This window comes from Leptosomus discolor, chromosome 2 (assembly GCF_034619465.1).
Source record: "Leptosomus discolor isolate bLepDis1 chromosome 2, bLepDis1.hap2, whole genome shotgun sequence".
Classification (NCBI taxonomy): domain Eukaryota; kingdom Metazoa; phylum Chordata; class Aves; order Leptosomiformes; family Leptosomidae; genus Leptosomus; species Leptosomus discolor.
Window position 1 is genome coordinate 64,232,149 of NC_141392.1, and position 13,943 is coordinate 64,246,091.

Below are 13,943 nucleotides of genomic sequence, written 5' to 3' on the forward strand. Positions count from 1 at the left end.
CTTCAGTCCTATGAAATTGTCTTACACCTTCCCTTTGACAGCAGTACCTTTTATTGTTCACGTCTGCTGCCATTGCTTGGTACATGATGATGGTCTAACTGGCTGTTGCTTACCAAAGCAGGAAGAGTAGAAGAAATATTAGCAGTGTTTAAGGCTACCAGCAAAATCTGTGGTTTTTCACTGTGCTTAGATGCTGACTTTTGTGCAGTGCTGTAGACTCTGTGATACCTATTTGCTCTTAATGCTGTGGTAGAGAGTTTGCCTAGATGATAAAATAGCCTACTTCATCTTTTCCACCTTGTGATTTTTGGCATGCTCCAGTGTGTTCAGTAGACTGTAAAGCAGCAACATGTAGTTGACTGGTCATCCCAGTTGTATAGTGAGGTGATTTATCTGTAATTTTTGCAGCTTCTCACTATGAAAGTGTCCAGCCTGAGGCAGGGAGAACTGGACATAGTGTTCATATCCGTTCTTAAGCTTCTGGATCATGGGCTGCTTTTCTTTAGTTGAGGTCTTGCAGCACATCCATAGTGGGTAGCTTGAAGAGGACAGGTTCCCAAAACCAAGAGTTGGCTTGTGTTTTAACAGAAAATGGTTATGACATGAGATGACATAATGCCATAATATCTCACTGAAGTGGGTATGACACAGATAGGACTGAGCAGTTTCAATTACATTTGATGCACATCAGGATTTCACCTGTGTAAAGTACATTTTTGTGTGAAATGTTGCTGATTGATAAATTTACACAGATTATTTTCACCTCTTAACCACTTTTTGATTATTTTTTTTTTTAATCTAGGCTGATGTAGCTATTTTGGTTGTGGATGCTAGCAGAGGAGAGTTTGAAGCAGGGTTTGAGACGGGCGGTCAAACTCGAGAACATGGATTATTAGTGCGCTCTCTTGGAGTGACACAGCTAGCTGTTGCCGTCAATAAAATGGACCAGGTATATGCTTAATTTTTTCATTTAATTGAAGGGCTTCCATCTAGGCTTGTGGACCCTAAGTTTAGGGATTGATATTGCAAAACTAATAATAAAGTATTGTTTATTTTCTTTGATTCTCAGCTCTGTCTCTTGTGTTTAGACTTTAAATAATTTTTTATTTATGCATATATTTTCAAAGCACACAGAAGGATAGTTTTGGTGCTAAAATGAGTAGAGGTCCCTCTTGTGCTTGTGAAAATCTCACATAAACAGTTAACCAAGTGGAATCTGCAAGGGCATCTTGGTGGTCATTCAGGTCAAGACCCCAAAACGCAACTAGTAATATTTAAATTATTACTGTGCTGTATATACTTTGTGTATTACTCTGTGTGATTCTTGCTGAATATGATTTTTATGTAAACTTAAAACCAAAAAAGGTGCTGTTCAAGGACAACTGAAATTAAAGGGGCTTGCAAGTTAAGTGGTGTGTTGTTTGCTGTCAGTAATTGTTAATGTGTATGGTCTTACGTATGCAATTGTGAATCCACCTGGAAATCTCATATTTACAAATACATTAGGTGCTGTGTGTGAAGAACACATACTGGTACTACAGAGTTGATGACATTCAGCTGTATGTTCAAGTAAGTCATGGTTAAAAATCTACAATGTCATTATCATCATAATCTGTTTTCTATTTTAGGTCAATTGGCAACAGGAAAGATTTCAGGAGATTACGAGTAAGCTTGGCCAATTTCTTAAACAAGCTGGCTTTAAGGTAATATAAACTTCTGAGGTCTTTGTTGCTTTGCTTAGGCGTTTGGGTAGGATGAGCTTTTCTTGAAGTCAGGTTATTATGTGTCACTTTCCTGCTACTACTATGTGCTCATAGTATAGCAGTTTCCTTTTTTTTTTTTTACTGGTAGGGTGTACACTGAGCCCTGGATAAGGTTTCTGTCATCATCTTTGTTTATGTCTGTTGAATCTTTGAGGCACTCGTGTCCTTTGTTGTTTCTTGGGATTGTTGTCTACAAAGCAGAACGCACCAAGGATTATCTATCTTAATGTTCAGGATTACATGAATGACAGTAGAGTTTATACCAGAGCAGGTGTCATTGTGGATTATGAACTCCTAAGAACACTCTCCATTTGTCATTCTTGACTGTTCTTCTTGCATTTCCTCGTTTCCAACTACTATTCATTTGGACAGGCTATGGCCTTCCTGAAATCCCTGTGCATAAACCAGCAACTCAAAGAAAAGTTTTGCCTGTCAGATATGGAATTGGAGTTAGTTGCCTGAGCTACGTTTCTAGTTGTTAATGTTGCTATCATCATGTTTAAATATCTTCAGCTCTGTTGGAGCACTGTGATCAAGCAAGAGGTAAACAGAAAGGAAGTGGATCCACTGAGTAATCTGCCTTCTCCAGGGGAGATATGAATGTACCAACTGTTCTTTTATAGCTTGGATCTGTAGTTTTGGAAAAAAAAATGCACCTCTTGCTTCTGCTAGAAGATCCTGTTGTTAATGTATACTTAACTTCTGCTTGTTTGTTTTCTTAATTAGGAATCAGATGTAGCTTATATCCCAACGAGTGGCCTTGGTGGTGAAAACCTGGTCACAAGGGGTCAGTCAAATGACCTCACACAGTGGTATAAAGGAAAGTGTTTGTTAGAGCAAATTGGTGAGTGCAATTTTCCTCATTTAAAAACTAATCTTAGTCCTGTGTGTTTCGAAACTTTTCTTTTGGGTGAACTGTGGGACAAAGTCTTTGGAATGCAATATAGTTGATTTATCCATAAGTGAGAAGTTGTGAGATAGTTATTGAATACAAAAATTCTGAAAAGTCTTATCAATTTATTTGCAGATTCTTTCAAGCCACCACAGAGATCAGTGGATAAACCATTTAGGTTGTGTGTTGCTGATGTTTTTAAAGGTTGGTTTTTTTTATAATACTTTCACCATCATTTCACTGATATTTAACACAGGTGCTGAAAAACAATGTGAAAAAAACATTTAAAGTAGGAGCTTTATGTGTATCAGTAGTTTTAAACAGGAATAGTAAGTTTTTAAGCACTGTTCTTTGTTGAGTTTTAGATAGTACTGCTGAAGGAGAAACACTGGAAAAGAAATTGAGGAAGAAAATCTGCACAACTATGTAATGAGTTGATGGTTCTGTGGGATAGAATTTGGGAGTTTCTCTTTCCCAAACTGGTTCTTGCTGGTTAAGTGCATGTTTCTCAGACTTGTTATGAGTGTGACTTTGGGCTCTTTGACCTTTCACTCCTAGATTTTAAAAAAGTTTGACTTGCTTCTTTTATGTTTATTGCGTAGCTGTAAATAGTAATATATTCCTTCACTTTCATATAAAAATTCAGGGCGTGATATGGAAAAAAGAGTAGTGGTGGTGAGACTGTTGTAACGAGCCAAGGATTTAATGAAAGGCAGTTAGCTATTCCCTAGCACTGATAGAGATATGGACAGCAAGTCTATATAATCAGCTCTTATTGCCATTGTTTGGAGTAAATAGACTGCCTTGAGCCCTTAAGGTTTTCATGATAAACTTGATTATTTCTTTTTTCAGTTAAATGTATTTACATTTACAGGTAATTTAGAAGAAATAAGGTTTGTAACATTCATCCCATTTGAAATGTTCCATAGGTCCCTTGAGAAATTTTGCAAACTAAATGACAGAATGATTTGTAATGTTGTAAATATTTGTAATCAAATATCATTATTGAAATTCATATTTAAAAAGAAATTTTACTTTATATATGGGGTGTTTATAGGGGAAGTACAGACAAACCAGATCAAAATACTGATTGTAATTGGGAAAAGGAGTTTTATGCAAGTTCCCGTGGGTCTTTGAGAAAACACTAGATGCTATACATGCCCTGGGTTAGCTGGCTTAAGGTACTGAAGCCATAATGTTAAATATTGAAACCTTGAGTGAGAGTTTACCCTAATGTGTTACCACTGGTTTCGTCATCTAGGCTGTCACTGTTTTTTTCTTTTTTTTTTTTAATTTTGTGAGCTGTGGGAAAGTGTGTTAGGATTATTGATTGAGATCTTTCAAAATACTGTCACAGCTTTTTGATACAATAATAGCTTTTGTGTTGACCTAAGTTTGGCAAAATGAGCAATTTTGGCTAAATCTGTTCTGTGACAAGTCTGATTTTTGCTAAAGTATGCAAAAAAAATAATGGCTTTGGAAGGGACTCAATTTACATACACAGGGTTTATCACTAAATGTGGCCTTTTAGGTGTTTTTTAGGCTATTTTTTTTCTTACTTTGTGATCTCAAAACTTAATTAACTTGGATGCCACTAGAGGAAGTAGCTGCAGTTACAAGTACATGAAGCAACAGTTGTTCTCGGCTCTATTCCAGTGACTGTGCATGCTCAGGAGGAGCTGTCCATAGAAGTGTGTAAAAAGTGAGAGTGCTGAGTGTACTCTTATGTAGTTTGGAAAACCCCTTTCTTTATTAAGGTTGCCCACACATATGATTCATCTACCTCAGCCTGATTTTAGCTGTTGTCCTCCATAGACCTCCTAATATTCTCTCCAGGCAAACTATCTCCTGATCCAAGAGGTCACTGTAAATTCCTTCACCACTGCATCAGCCCCCGCTTACCACATTATAATGCTGTCTACCGTATGACTTGACGTGACTTTAGAAAAGCCTTGCCCAGCAGCCGAATCCTGAGGACAAGGAACATGTCCTGGCAGAACCTGAGAGAACCCGAGTACCGTGATACACAGAAATCAGGCGATTTTTTTTTTTAATTTATTTTTTATTTTTTTTAAATGCCCTGATCCTGTTCTCCACCATCCGCTTTGCACTTGCATTGCTTTCTTGGGGAGCTAAAGGAACTTGATGCTTGCAGGAAGCAGTCAGCGCAGGAGAGGGCAAAGCTTCGAGCACCACGCTGATTTACCAAGTCAGAGCTGGTGACAATGTGGAATAAAAAAAAGAGAAATGGTTCTTGATTGTGCTTGGGAGCCTGGAACCAGTTCACGTTTCTCGTTTGCAGAGCCAGCTTCAGGGTCTTTGTGTACCTTATTGAGGTAGTATTTGTACCATGACTTGGGGATTCTTTTCCTAGCAAGTATCTGCTTCTCCAGTTTTCTGTTCTTTTTACATCTGATGTCATCTGTTAGTTGCATTTGTCTCATTTGGTGGAATGAGTAGAGGGAAACGTAGCTCACAGGCATACTGTTCTGTTTTTCCAGCTAGATAGATGGAAGCATTCATCAATAATGGTAATGAATGCAAAACAGCAAGTTGGTAGTATGTGACCTCAAGATTTGAGGTCAGCTTGCTGTTTTAAATTCAGCTTTAAATTAAGCTTCTAATCTAATATGACACACAAAAATACTAAGATGCTTGCTTATCACTGAATTCTAATTTTCAGCAAAAGGTATATTTGTTTATTGTATGGGTACTGAAAATGTCATTGTAGAATCGCCTCAGAGGCATCTTTTTAAACACACCTGCTGCAAACACATGCTAAGGAGATGAGGCATTTCTTAAGGTGTATGTGCATAAATGTGTATGTGTAGCACATCTGTTGGAAATAACTGACATACTCAAACAATGAAGAGAGTATTAGGATGCTGAAGAAGAAAAACTTTGTAGATCTTTTCGTGAGAAATACTTAAGTCATCCACAGTTATAAAGCTGCTCATATTAAATAGGACTGAATCAATCTTTGACTTTCCAGGAGTAAAAGTAATATGCAGACAGAGCATGTAGAATTCTGACTCAGTTAAACAATAAATGGTATAGGAATTCGCACCTGTATGCATGAGAATTTTTGAGAGCTCTGTGGTATGTTTTTTTTAATCTGTAATTGTAGTGAGAAAGTGCTGAAATAAATAAAATTGCTAGAAATTAAGGGGCTTAATCTAATATTGAAAAACTAAAAAATATTTCTTCATGTACCTACATTTGTTTAAAGGATATTTTTCCCTTAGTTCTGAAACACAAAAGATATAGAGGTTTTGAATTTAATGTTTCATTTTCATTATGATGCACAGCTGTCTAACTTGCAAGCACTGAACACTCTAGTGGGGTGGAAAAAAACCCATCCTCATTATGTTAAAAACTTACTAATGCATTGCTGAAGGGTAACTTGTGATGGGAAATTGACCTTGTTATGAAGTTTTTTGAAATTGTTACTGTGTTTATTACAGACCAAGGATCAGGATTTTGTGTGACTGGTAAAATAGAAGCAGGCTATATTCAAGTTGGAGAACGACTTCTGGCAATGCCTCCCAATGAAACTTGCACTGCAAAAGGTACAGTCTTCAGAAGTGTGTTTACTTTCAGGTCAATACTGGGCTAGAAGCAGTTACTGAAATGGTAACAGACTGTCAAACTGATACTAACTGTCAAACATAAAATGTGAAAGCATAAAACGAATTTCTTTAGATGTGACTGTATCTGTATAAATATGTCTATGAAGAGTATGTGAAATCTTGCATGGGCTTTTTTTTTTTTTTTTACCATATCAGATATTCCAAATGTTACAGCCTCATGACTTTTGATGCTGCTTTACAAAGAACCTGTTAAAACATCTGAGTTCCAGCAATGTCTATAAAAATATGCAGTACAGGAATCATTTATATTCAGCTTTGCTGTGGAGTGTTACTGCTGTTAGGAAGCGTGAGGATGTTGAACAACCTTTAGAAATTAATCTTATGAATTAGATGTGAAAAAGCTTGAGAATTAAGTCTCTGCTGTTTGTTGTTCATGAGATTTGTCACTGATCCTTTCATAATATACAAACTTTCAGGATATAATTGTCCTGAGCAACTACAGAAGAGAAGAAAATTGGATTTTTATTTCAATACATGTGATTTCTGAGAAGAGAAATTGCTAAGTCAAGACATTAAATGTTTAGCTGTTTCTTGATTAGGCTTACTGTCTTTGTACTGCAGAGTTGGGTTTGGGTCATACGCAAACACAAAGACAAAATTATGATTTTTTTGCGTTGGGCAATGAATAAAAAATTAAGCCCTCAAAATAGATTAATATGTTTCTGTATCAAACTATTTAGCCTGAATTCAGCAACGTACTGGTTCAACTGTCTATCCTGTTCTGTTCCAGAACCAGCTTATTCAGTGCTAATTTGGGAAGGCCTTCAGTGTGCCTGTTTATACGGTTGCGTGTGCATTGTTTGCATGCACAGGAATGTTACAATGACATGGATGAAAGTAGTTATCAGACCAATATAGTCAGTCCTCTGTTTTGTGAGAGGAGGAAGTAGCATGGAAAAAGTTGTACTGTGCCGGAGTTATCTCCAGTGGTATAATTCTATGATTTTTATTTCATACTGCCTCTCATATGACTGAAATGCGGGTGAAGCTTAGGGGTATTGGGTCATTAAGCACATATTATTTGTATATAATGTAAAGAAAAGGTAATACAATTTATCATGCAATATTTACTAAATGTAGTATGCACATTAGGATTCCAGTTTTTCATTTCAACAGGCTGATTTTCACTTACTCTGTGAGAATGACACGTATATGTGAAATAATTATCAACACTGCTTAAAAAACAGTACTTGACATGCTTGTAGTTGAATGATGCTTTCTGGCATGTTTTTAACAAGGGGTTTTGGGAACAGATTTGCAAATCGGTAAATACAATCTGTAGCGAAATAGAGCTTGATCCTACAAATGTATGCAGTAGTTATAAAAAGTGGGGTTTTTTAATTGCCTTCTTGGTATCTACCAAGAATGTTAAGTCAGGAGCAATTAATTTTGTCCTCACCCACCAGCCAGGTTATCTTTTAAAGTGATTAAAATACATCAAAATGAGAATAAAATTACTTTTTAAGGATGCTTTCGAAGAGACGCGATGTCATGAACGAAAGGCATCAGTCACACTTTTTTATGAAAGAGTCAGCAAACTCACTTAAGGTAAATGAAAGTTGACACAGTACCATTAAAGTATATGAAAGATGCGGTCTAGGGTGTGCGTGTGCCTCAAAGGATGGGTGGGGCAGATACGGAGATATTAGTACTACGGCATTTTCAGGACTGCGTCATCTGTACTGTGTGACAAGTGCCAGATCTCCTCCTCTGGCTTAAATAAAGCCATGGTATTGTGCAGGGTGGGGTGAGAGTCCTCACCAAGGGGGGAAAAAAAGCTTCCTCAGTCTTCTCAGTTAAAAAGCTTTTACTCTCAACCCATTCATTCTGAAAATTGATGAGTAATGGTTGATGAAGCACAAATGGCCCAAACAGAGCTGTTTGTTTGTAGCTCAGAACCTAGGTACTTCACTGTGAGGTTCTGTTCTTACTCATTTCCAGGAATCACATTGCACGATGAACCAGTTGATTGGGCTGCAGCAGGAGATCATGTTAGTCTCACTTTGACCGGCATGGATATCATCAAAATCAAGTGAGCAAAACTGGGTTTCAGTCTAACTAACGGTTTGTTTTTAGTGAAAAGCTCTATAACTATTACACTTAACAATCAGCAGTTTACTTGAAGAATGATGTGGCTACCAGGATATTTAAAACCGAAGTGATGCATATCACCTGGCTTGCATGTACGAACGTTGGAAACATCTGCTACGTGTACAACGGCAACCTCAGAAAAATGCTGTTAGTTTTCATACTTTGCCCTAGTGCTGACACTGGTAGCCTTCAAAGCCTTTTTCCTTAAGACTTGTCCTTGGACATTTTAATTGCTGAATTAAGTAAATCCTTATTGCTAAATAAAACAAGATTTTTGAAGACCTTATTGAATCATAAATCATTCTAATAAAACACATCCAAACAACTGCCATGACGTACCAATAAGTAAATCTGGATAAGTGGAATTGATGGAAACTCCTTATTCAACACATTTAGCTGCTTGTAACATTTGTTTTGGTACATGTTTTGCTGATCCTTTTTTAGGGGGTTCTGGTGCATTCAGTGAGACACAGCAAATTTCTTTGTGTCCATTTCAGTCTATAGGTTTCATGCTAAGCGTTAGCCTCAAGCTTTTAGGTAAGTGTCAGCTGTTCAGGATAGAAAATTTGATCCATAATTTGTTCAGCTTTTTTACATTCCAGTTGGACTTCAGACAGCAAACTTGCAAGCTACTGTTTGAAAAACTCCTTGCATTGATAGTTTTGCAAATTTATGCCCTGCTTTTGAGGGAAAAGGGAAAAGTGCAGGCTTTTCTGTATTGCCATTTCATAATGGTGTGTGATTCTCTGTGGTAAATAGCGGGGCGGGGGAGGGAAAGTCTTGTTCTACTTGTTGAATGAAGGCTTGAGTCAATTCGTTACCTTGATGTCATTCATGTTTTGGAGATATATTAGATTTGTCAAGAAAAGGTACGAAGTTTTAAGTCCTCTTGATGTTGATGAAATTTGATTACATCTGACGTTTAATCATGCTGCTTGTTCTTTTCAGTCATGTTTTTCTGGGTGGGATTAATTTTCCTTTCATTTTAGATGGCAAAAACTAGCACTGTGAAAAATCTGTGTCTGCCTTACAGGCTTTTAACAATCAGCAACTTTCTTGTGACTCCATGTAGAGTTTTTTGGACATGAGTGCTGCTGAGAGCTTAAGTTTTGAGAGTCCTGATCATGATGTTTCTTTATCCATTAAATAGTTGAGTTACAGGCAGCAGCCCTGCAGTTTTGGGCACCCCGCAGTATTTTATGCTATTGACCTGGTACAATTTATCTCTGAATGAAAGTCTAATTCTTCAAAGTACCTACGCACAGGAAGCAATGACATTTTTAGAAACTGATTAGCAATGGACGTAATTGTTCACTGAACTAGACAGACCTCTTCATGCATACCCACAAAATACTGTACACATTGTCTAGGAATTAATTTCGTTGCAGGCTTTAATACAGTTTTTCTGATTTTTATTTCCCCGCCCCCCCCCCCCCCCCCCCGGTTATATTAAAGTAGTGTTGTCTTTGCTTTGCTTGTCTTAATTGTTTGTCTTTTTCCAGTGCAGTGATTAACATTTGTATGTCAAGATGTATATCAGTTTCTTTTGTTCCCCTCTCTTGTAGTGTTGGCTGTGTATTTTGTGATCCCAAGGAACCCATTAAAGTTTGCACTCGTTTCAGAGCTCGGGTTCTCATCTTCAACATTGAGGTTCCAATCACTAAAGGCTTTCCTGTAAGTCTCTGTGAAAGTTCTGTTTTCATTACAAGTTGCTCAAGGCTCTTCCTCTCGATGTTCAGCTCCCTGAATATGAGAGGCGTTTAGCATCCAGAAGTGGTTCTGTCTCTCCGGGGGCAATGGATTCTTCCGTAATTTGAAGAGGATGTAAGGGGGCTGTTGTGGCTGCTTACTGTCTATTAATACATACCTGAGCCATTTCAGAGAACACGAGTTCACTAGGCTGTCCTTTAGAAAGCTCACGCCTTGTAGGAGTATAATGCTGCACTTGGTTGTAAGGTACCTTTTAAAATAAATAAGATAGTTCATGCTACAGAACTGCACTGAAGTGGCAAAACCAAAACACTTAAGAACAAAAAATGTATTTGTGATGAACTAATACATGACCTTTATGTCACATCTGTAGAGATCACAAAGTTTAGGAACTAGGAACAGTTACTGAATATGCGGCAGAGACTCGTGTGAGAGGAATTTTATTATAATTTGTTTAAAAAATCAGTCTTAAAGTTGATGTTTTCAAGTATTAACACCTAGGATTTCTGATTATTGTAGAATATTCAATAACTGAAAAAGATATTTTTAGGTGCTTTTACACTATCAAACCATAAGTGAACCTGCTACTATTAGAAGACTGTTGAGTGTCCTGCACAAAAGCACTGGTGAAGTGACAAAGAAAAAACCTAAGTAAGTGTTTTGAATAGTTAATTACTGAAGCAATGGGCTGACTTTTGGTTACTATATGGTATATCAAGCTGGTTCTATTATGAAGCAATAACGTGTTTATAAGAATATGCTTTCATCGGTTTAGTTGGTTAGATGTTTAGATTTCGGTGTGCTCTACAAAGTGAAAAAACTCCTGCCCACTTGATAAATGTGGGGTACCTGAGAAGTAAAATGACTTGCCTAAGGTCGCTTGCAGAGTTGGGAGTGAATTCTAGATTACCAGACCTGCACTTTATTTTTCCTGCACTGGATGTTTTAATTTTTTTTTTTTTTTTTACATTATCTCTTTTCTTCCTGTAATAGCATGGGATCCTTGGTATAATTCTGGAGATGGGTTACCGTCTAAAATAAACTTGAGAAAAAGAGATTTAGAGAGTCTTCCCGTACAAGTTAAACTATGGGAACATCCCTCTAGTTATTTAAAGCTGTATTTGGGTAGAAATGCTATTTGGTACATACGTTATCAGAATAGTCCTTTTCCAGAAATTTCATGGCTGAAACTGTTGCTGAAAGGTAATGGGAAGAAAAATCATGACTTCTACAGAGCAGTGGATTGGCTCTTCAGTTGTTATTTCTGCTAGACATGAAAAAACAGGTATTAATGAGATCGTTAACTTCAAACCAATTTGCTACATGTTGTGGTGGATGCCCTTCTCTAGAAGTTTTTAAGGAAAACTCAGATGCCTTTTTAAAAGGTATGTTCCAAGCAGATGGAGTTTTCAGCCTGATGGCTTGGGCTATACTTGAAATCAAGCTTGATCTATTATACTTTTGGCTTTTTAATTTGATTTTTTTCCATTTGTTCACTGTTCTCTTTTTCATTTATGCATGCATATGTTTCTAGTAGAGTTTTCTGCTTATTTACCTGCAGGTTCTTGACTAAAGGACAGAATGCTCTAATAGAACTACAAACTCAAAGACCTGTCGCTCTAGAGTTGTATAAAGATTTTAAAGAGCTTGGGAGGTTTATGTTACGCTACAGTGGTTCCACTATTGCTGCAGGAGTTGTCACAGAGGTATGGCATTTTTGTAACGGACTTTCTGTACTATAAAGGAACAGTGTTAACTTTCACATAGCATTTAGTTTTTATGGCTAAGACCTGTTTTACACCCTTTGGCCTGAAAAGTGAAGTTATTCTGCTGAAAGAGACAGTGCTTCAGCAAGAAGTGAGGAAAACTTGACATGGTTCGGTTCAATTTATTAGGAGTAAAAATGACTCTACTTAGAATTGTTGTGTATTTTTCCCCCTCTCTCAAGTTAAAAAATAACCCTTCACTATTTTAACATAGATCGATCTTTCTGAAATCTAATTGCTGGTATAGATATACCAGCAGGGAGTTTGTAAATAAGAAGCTTTGGCCATTTTTACTATGGCTAGTTTGAGTCCGAGATCTTTTTCTGTTAGCGTTAAAGACAATTGTATATTTGATTCTTACTGATGCCTATAGACATTTTCTGATCCTGTGTGAGAGGAAGCAAAGAATGTGGGGGTAAGTATAAATGATTTGCCTTCTATTATAAGCAAAAGGTATGAATGTCTCTCTACTTGTCACTTTAAAAAAATCTCGCTGTGATTTTTGGATTAGAATTTAAGTTCTAGTTCTAGGCCTGAGGGAGAGCAATTTAGTCACACTAACCAAGTTCTATTACTGAGACTTGCAGCTCAGTTATTTAATGTCAAAACTTGGAACTAGAGCATGAGAATTTCTGGCTTCTTTCTGTGTGTGTAGGAATGATGTGCTAGGTCTGTCAGAGGCTCTGGGCCTTATGGAGCTTTAATGCTCTTAACAATCTGTCTGATCTTAAATAGGATCCAGAATGAGGGCTTTAATCTTGCACCCATTTTTCATTACATTTAACTTGAAGGGCATGGGGTCCTATTTAGATCTATGATGCCCAATGTTTGTAGAATTGGGGATGCCCAATGTTTGTAGAATTGGGGATGCCCAATGTTTGTAGAATTGGGGATGCCCAATGTTTGTAGAATTGTAAATAACTCTTTGAGATTGTTATTTGGGAATTACTATTTTAGTACTTGTGATCTCGTTCCAGAGAGTTTCAGAGGAAAAGGAATTAGTTGTTCCACAGCTAACTACATCATGTTGAAAAAAGCTGTGATCATTTTACATTTATTACTTCATTTTTCACCATAGGGTTTTTTCCATTTGCTTATATTTTTAGATTAAAGAATGACAGTGGTGCCAGAACTTCCACCGTCCAACCAAAATGCAATCAGATATCCAAACTTCTGTTGAAGAATCCAGTTACTTCAGTTGAAGGAAGAAGTGCAATTAATTGGGGAGATGACGATGACAAAAGTTAAATTGTGTGGATGGCTCGGGAGCCCTTCATCAGTCTCCCACTGCAGAACAAGATGCCAACTGACAAGGAACTGCTAACGTTGCACTTCTCGATCACGAGAATCTGATGTGTTTCTCCATGTGGAATTCAGCCCTTAGAGAGCTTGATGGAAAAATCTTAGAAAGTTGAATTAGAGAAAAAGATGATGAATCATCATGAAACAAACTCCTTACTTCCAGACATAAATTGTTTACATATTTCCTTTGATTTGCTTTTTTGCTGCACATTAATTCAGTAAAGTAACGTTATTGGTCTAATATATTTTTAGGTTTGAGTTGAATGCATATTCAGGGGAAAAAAAGAACTATTTACTTTGGTTTCAAGAGAAAGGCATGTAGTATTATCCTGGGATTATTTTCCCTGTCCCAAAATTTATTTAAAAAAAAAAGTTTTCTTTTGCTGTGTAGTGGAAGCTGTGCCAACATTGGCTAATTTTATTTTTTAAACTGTAAGAATAATAAAATAACTTTGTCTGAGCATAGTTTTTGTTTTCTTCATCTTCTGTTATTTAAACACTCCTAAATTGTGTTAAATCGTTCTTTACTTTCCATTACTGAGAAGTTTCAGAGTAAACTTATGAGTTAAAATGCGAAACTGGCATGCAACTTGTCTTTCTGTGGAAATAATTTCAGTTTTTCTCACATTACTCGGTGCCACTACTGCGCACACACATCTCTCTTATCCAGACTTAGTGCTCTTTTGAACAAAAGCTGGCAGTTTAATCTTGGGTTGTATGCTAAAGCCAGATTGTTGTGCTTACTAAAGCCTGTTACTCCTTCCCGCTT

At 37.0% G+C, this 13,943-nt stretch overlaps 1 protein-coding gene across 1 annotated transcript in view; it reads left to right on the forward strand.

The window, feature by feature from the left end:
* The window catches only part of HBS1L (HBS1 like translational GTPase), a 63,421-nt gene extending 49,787 nt beyond the window's left edge, over positions 1–13,634 (forward strand). Inside the window, exons 9-18 of the mRNA XM_086482409.1 lie at positions 803–949; positions 1,629–1,703; positions 2,490–2,607; positions 2,791–2,859; positions 6,120–6,224; positions 8,247–8,337; positions 9,962–10,070; positions 10,657–10,757; positions 11,668–11,812; positions 12,979–13,634. Of these exons, the coding sequence (XP_086338535.1) occupies positions 803–949; positions 1,629–1,703; positions 2,490–2,607; positions 2,791–2,859; positions 6,120–6,224; positions 8,247–8,337; positions 9,962–10,070; positions 10,657–10,757; positions 11,668–11,812; positions 12,979–12,990 (972 nt within the window). The 3' untranslated portion in view covers positions 12,991–13,634. The remainder of the gene's footprint in view (positions 1–802; positions 950–1,628; positions 1,704–2,489; positions 2,608–2,790; positions 2,860–6,119; positions 6,225–8,246; positions 8,338–9,961; positions 10,071–10,656; positions 10,758–11,667; positions 11,813–12,978) is intronic.
* The last annotated feature ends 309 nt before the right edge of the window (positions 13,635–13,943 follow it).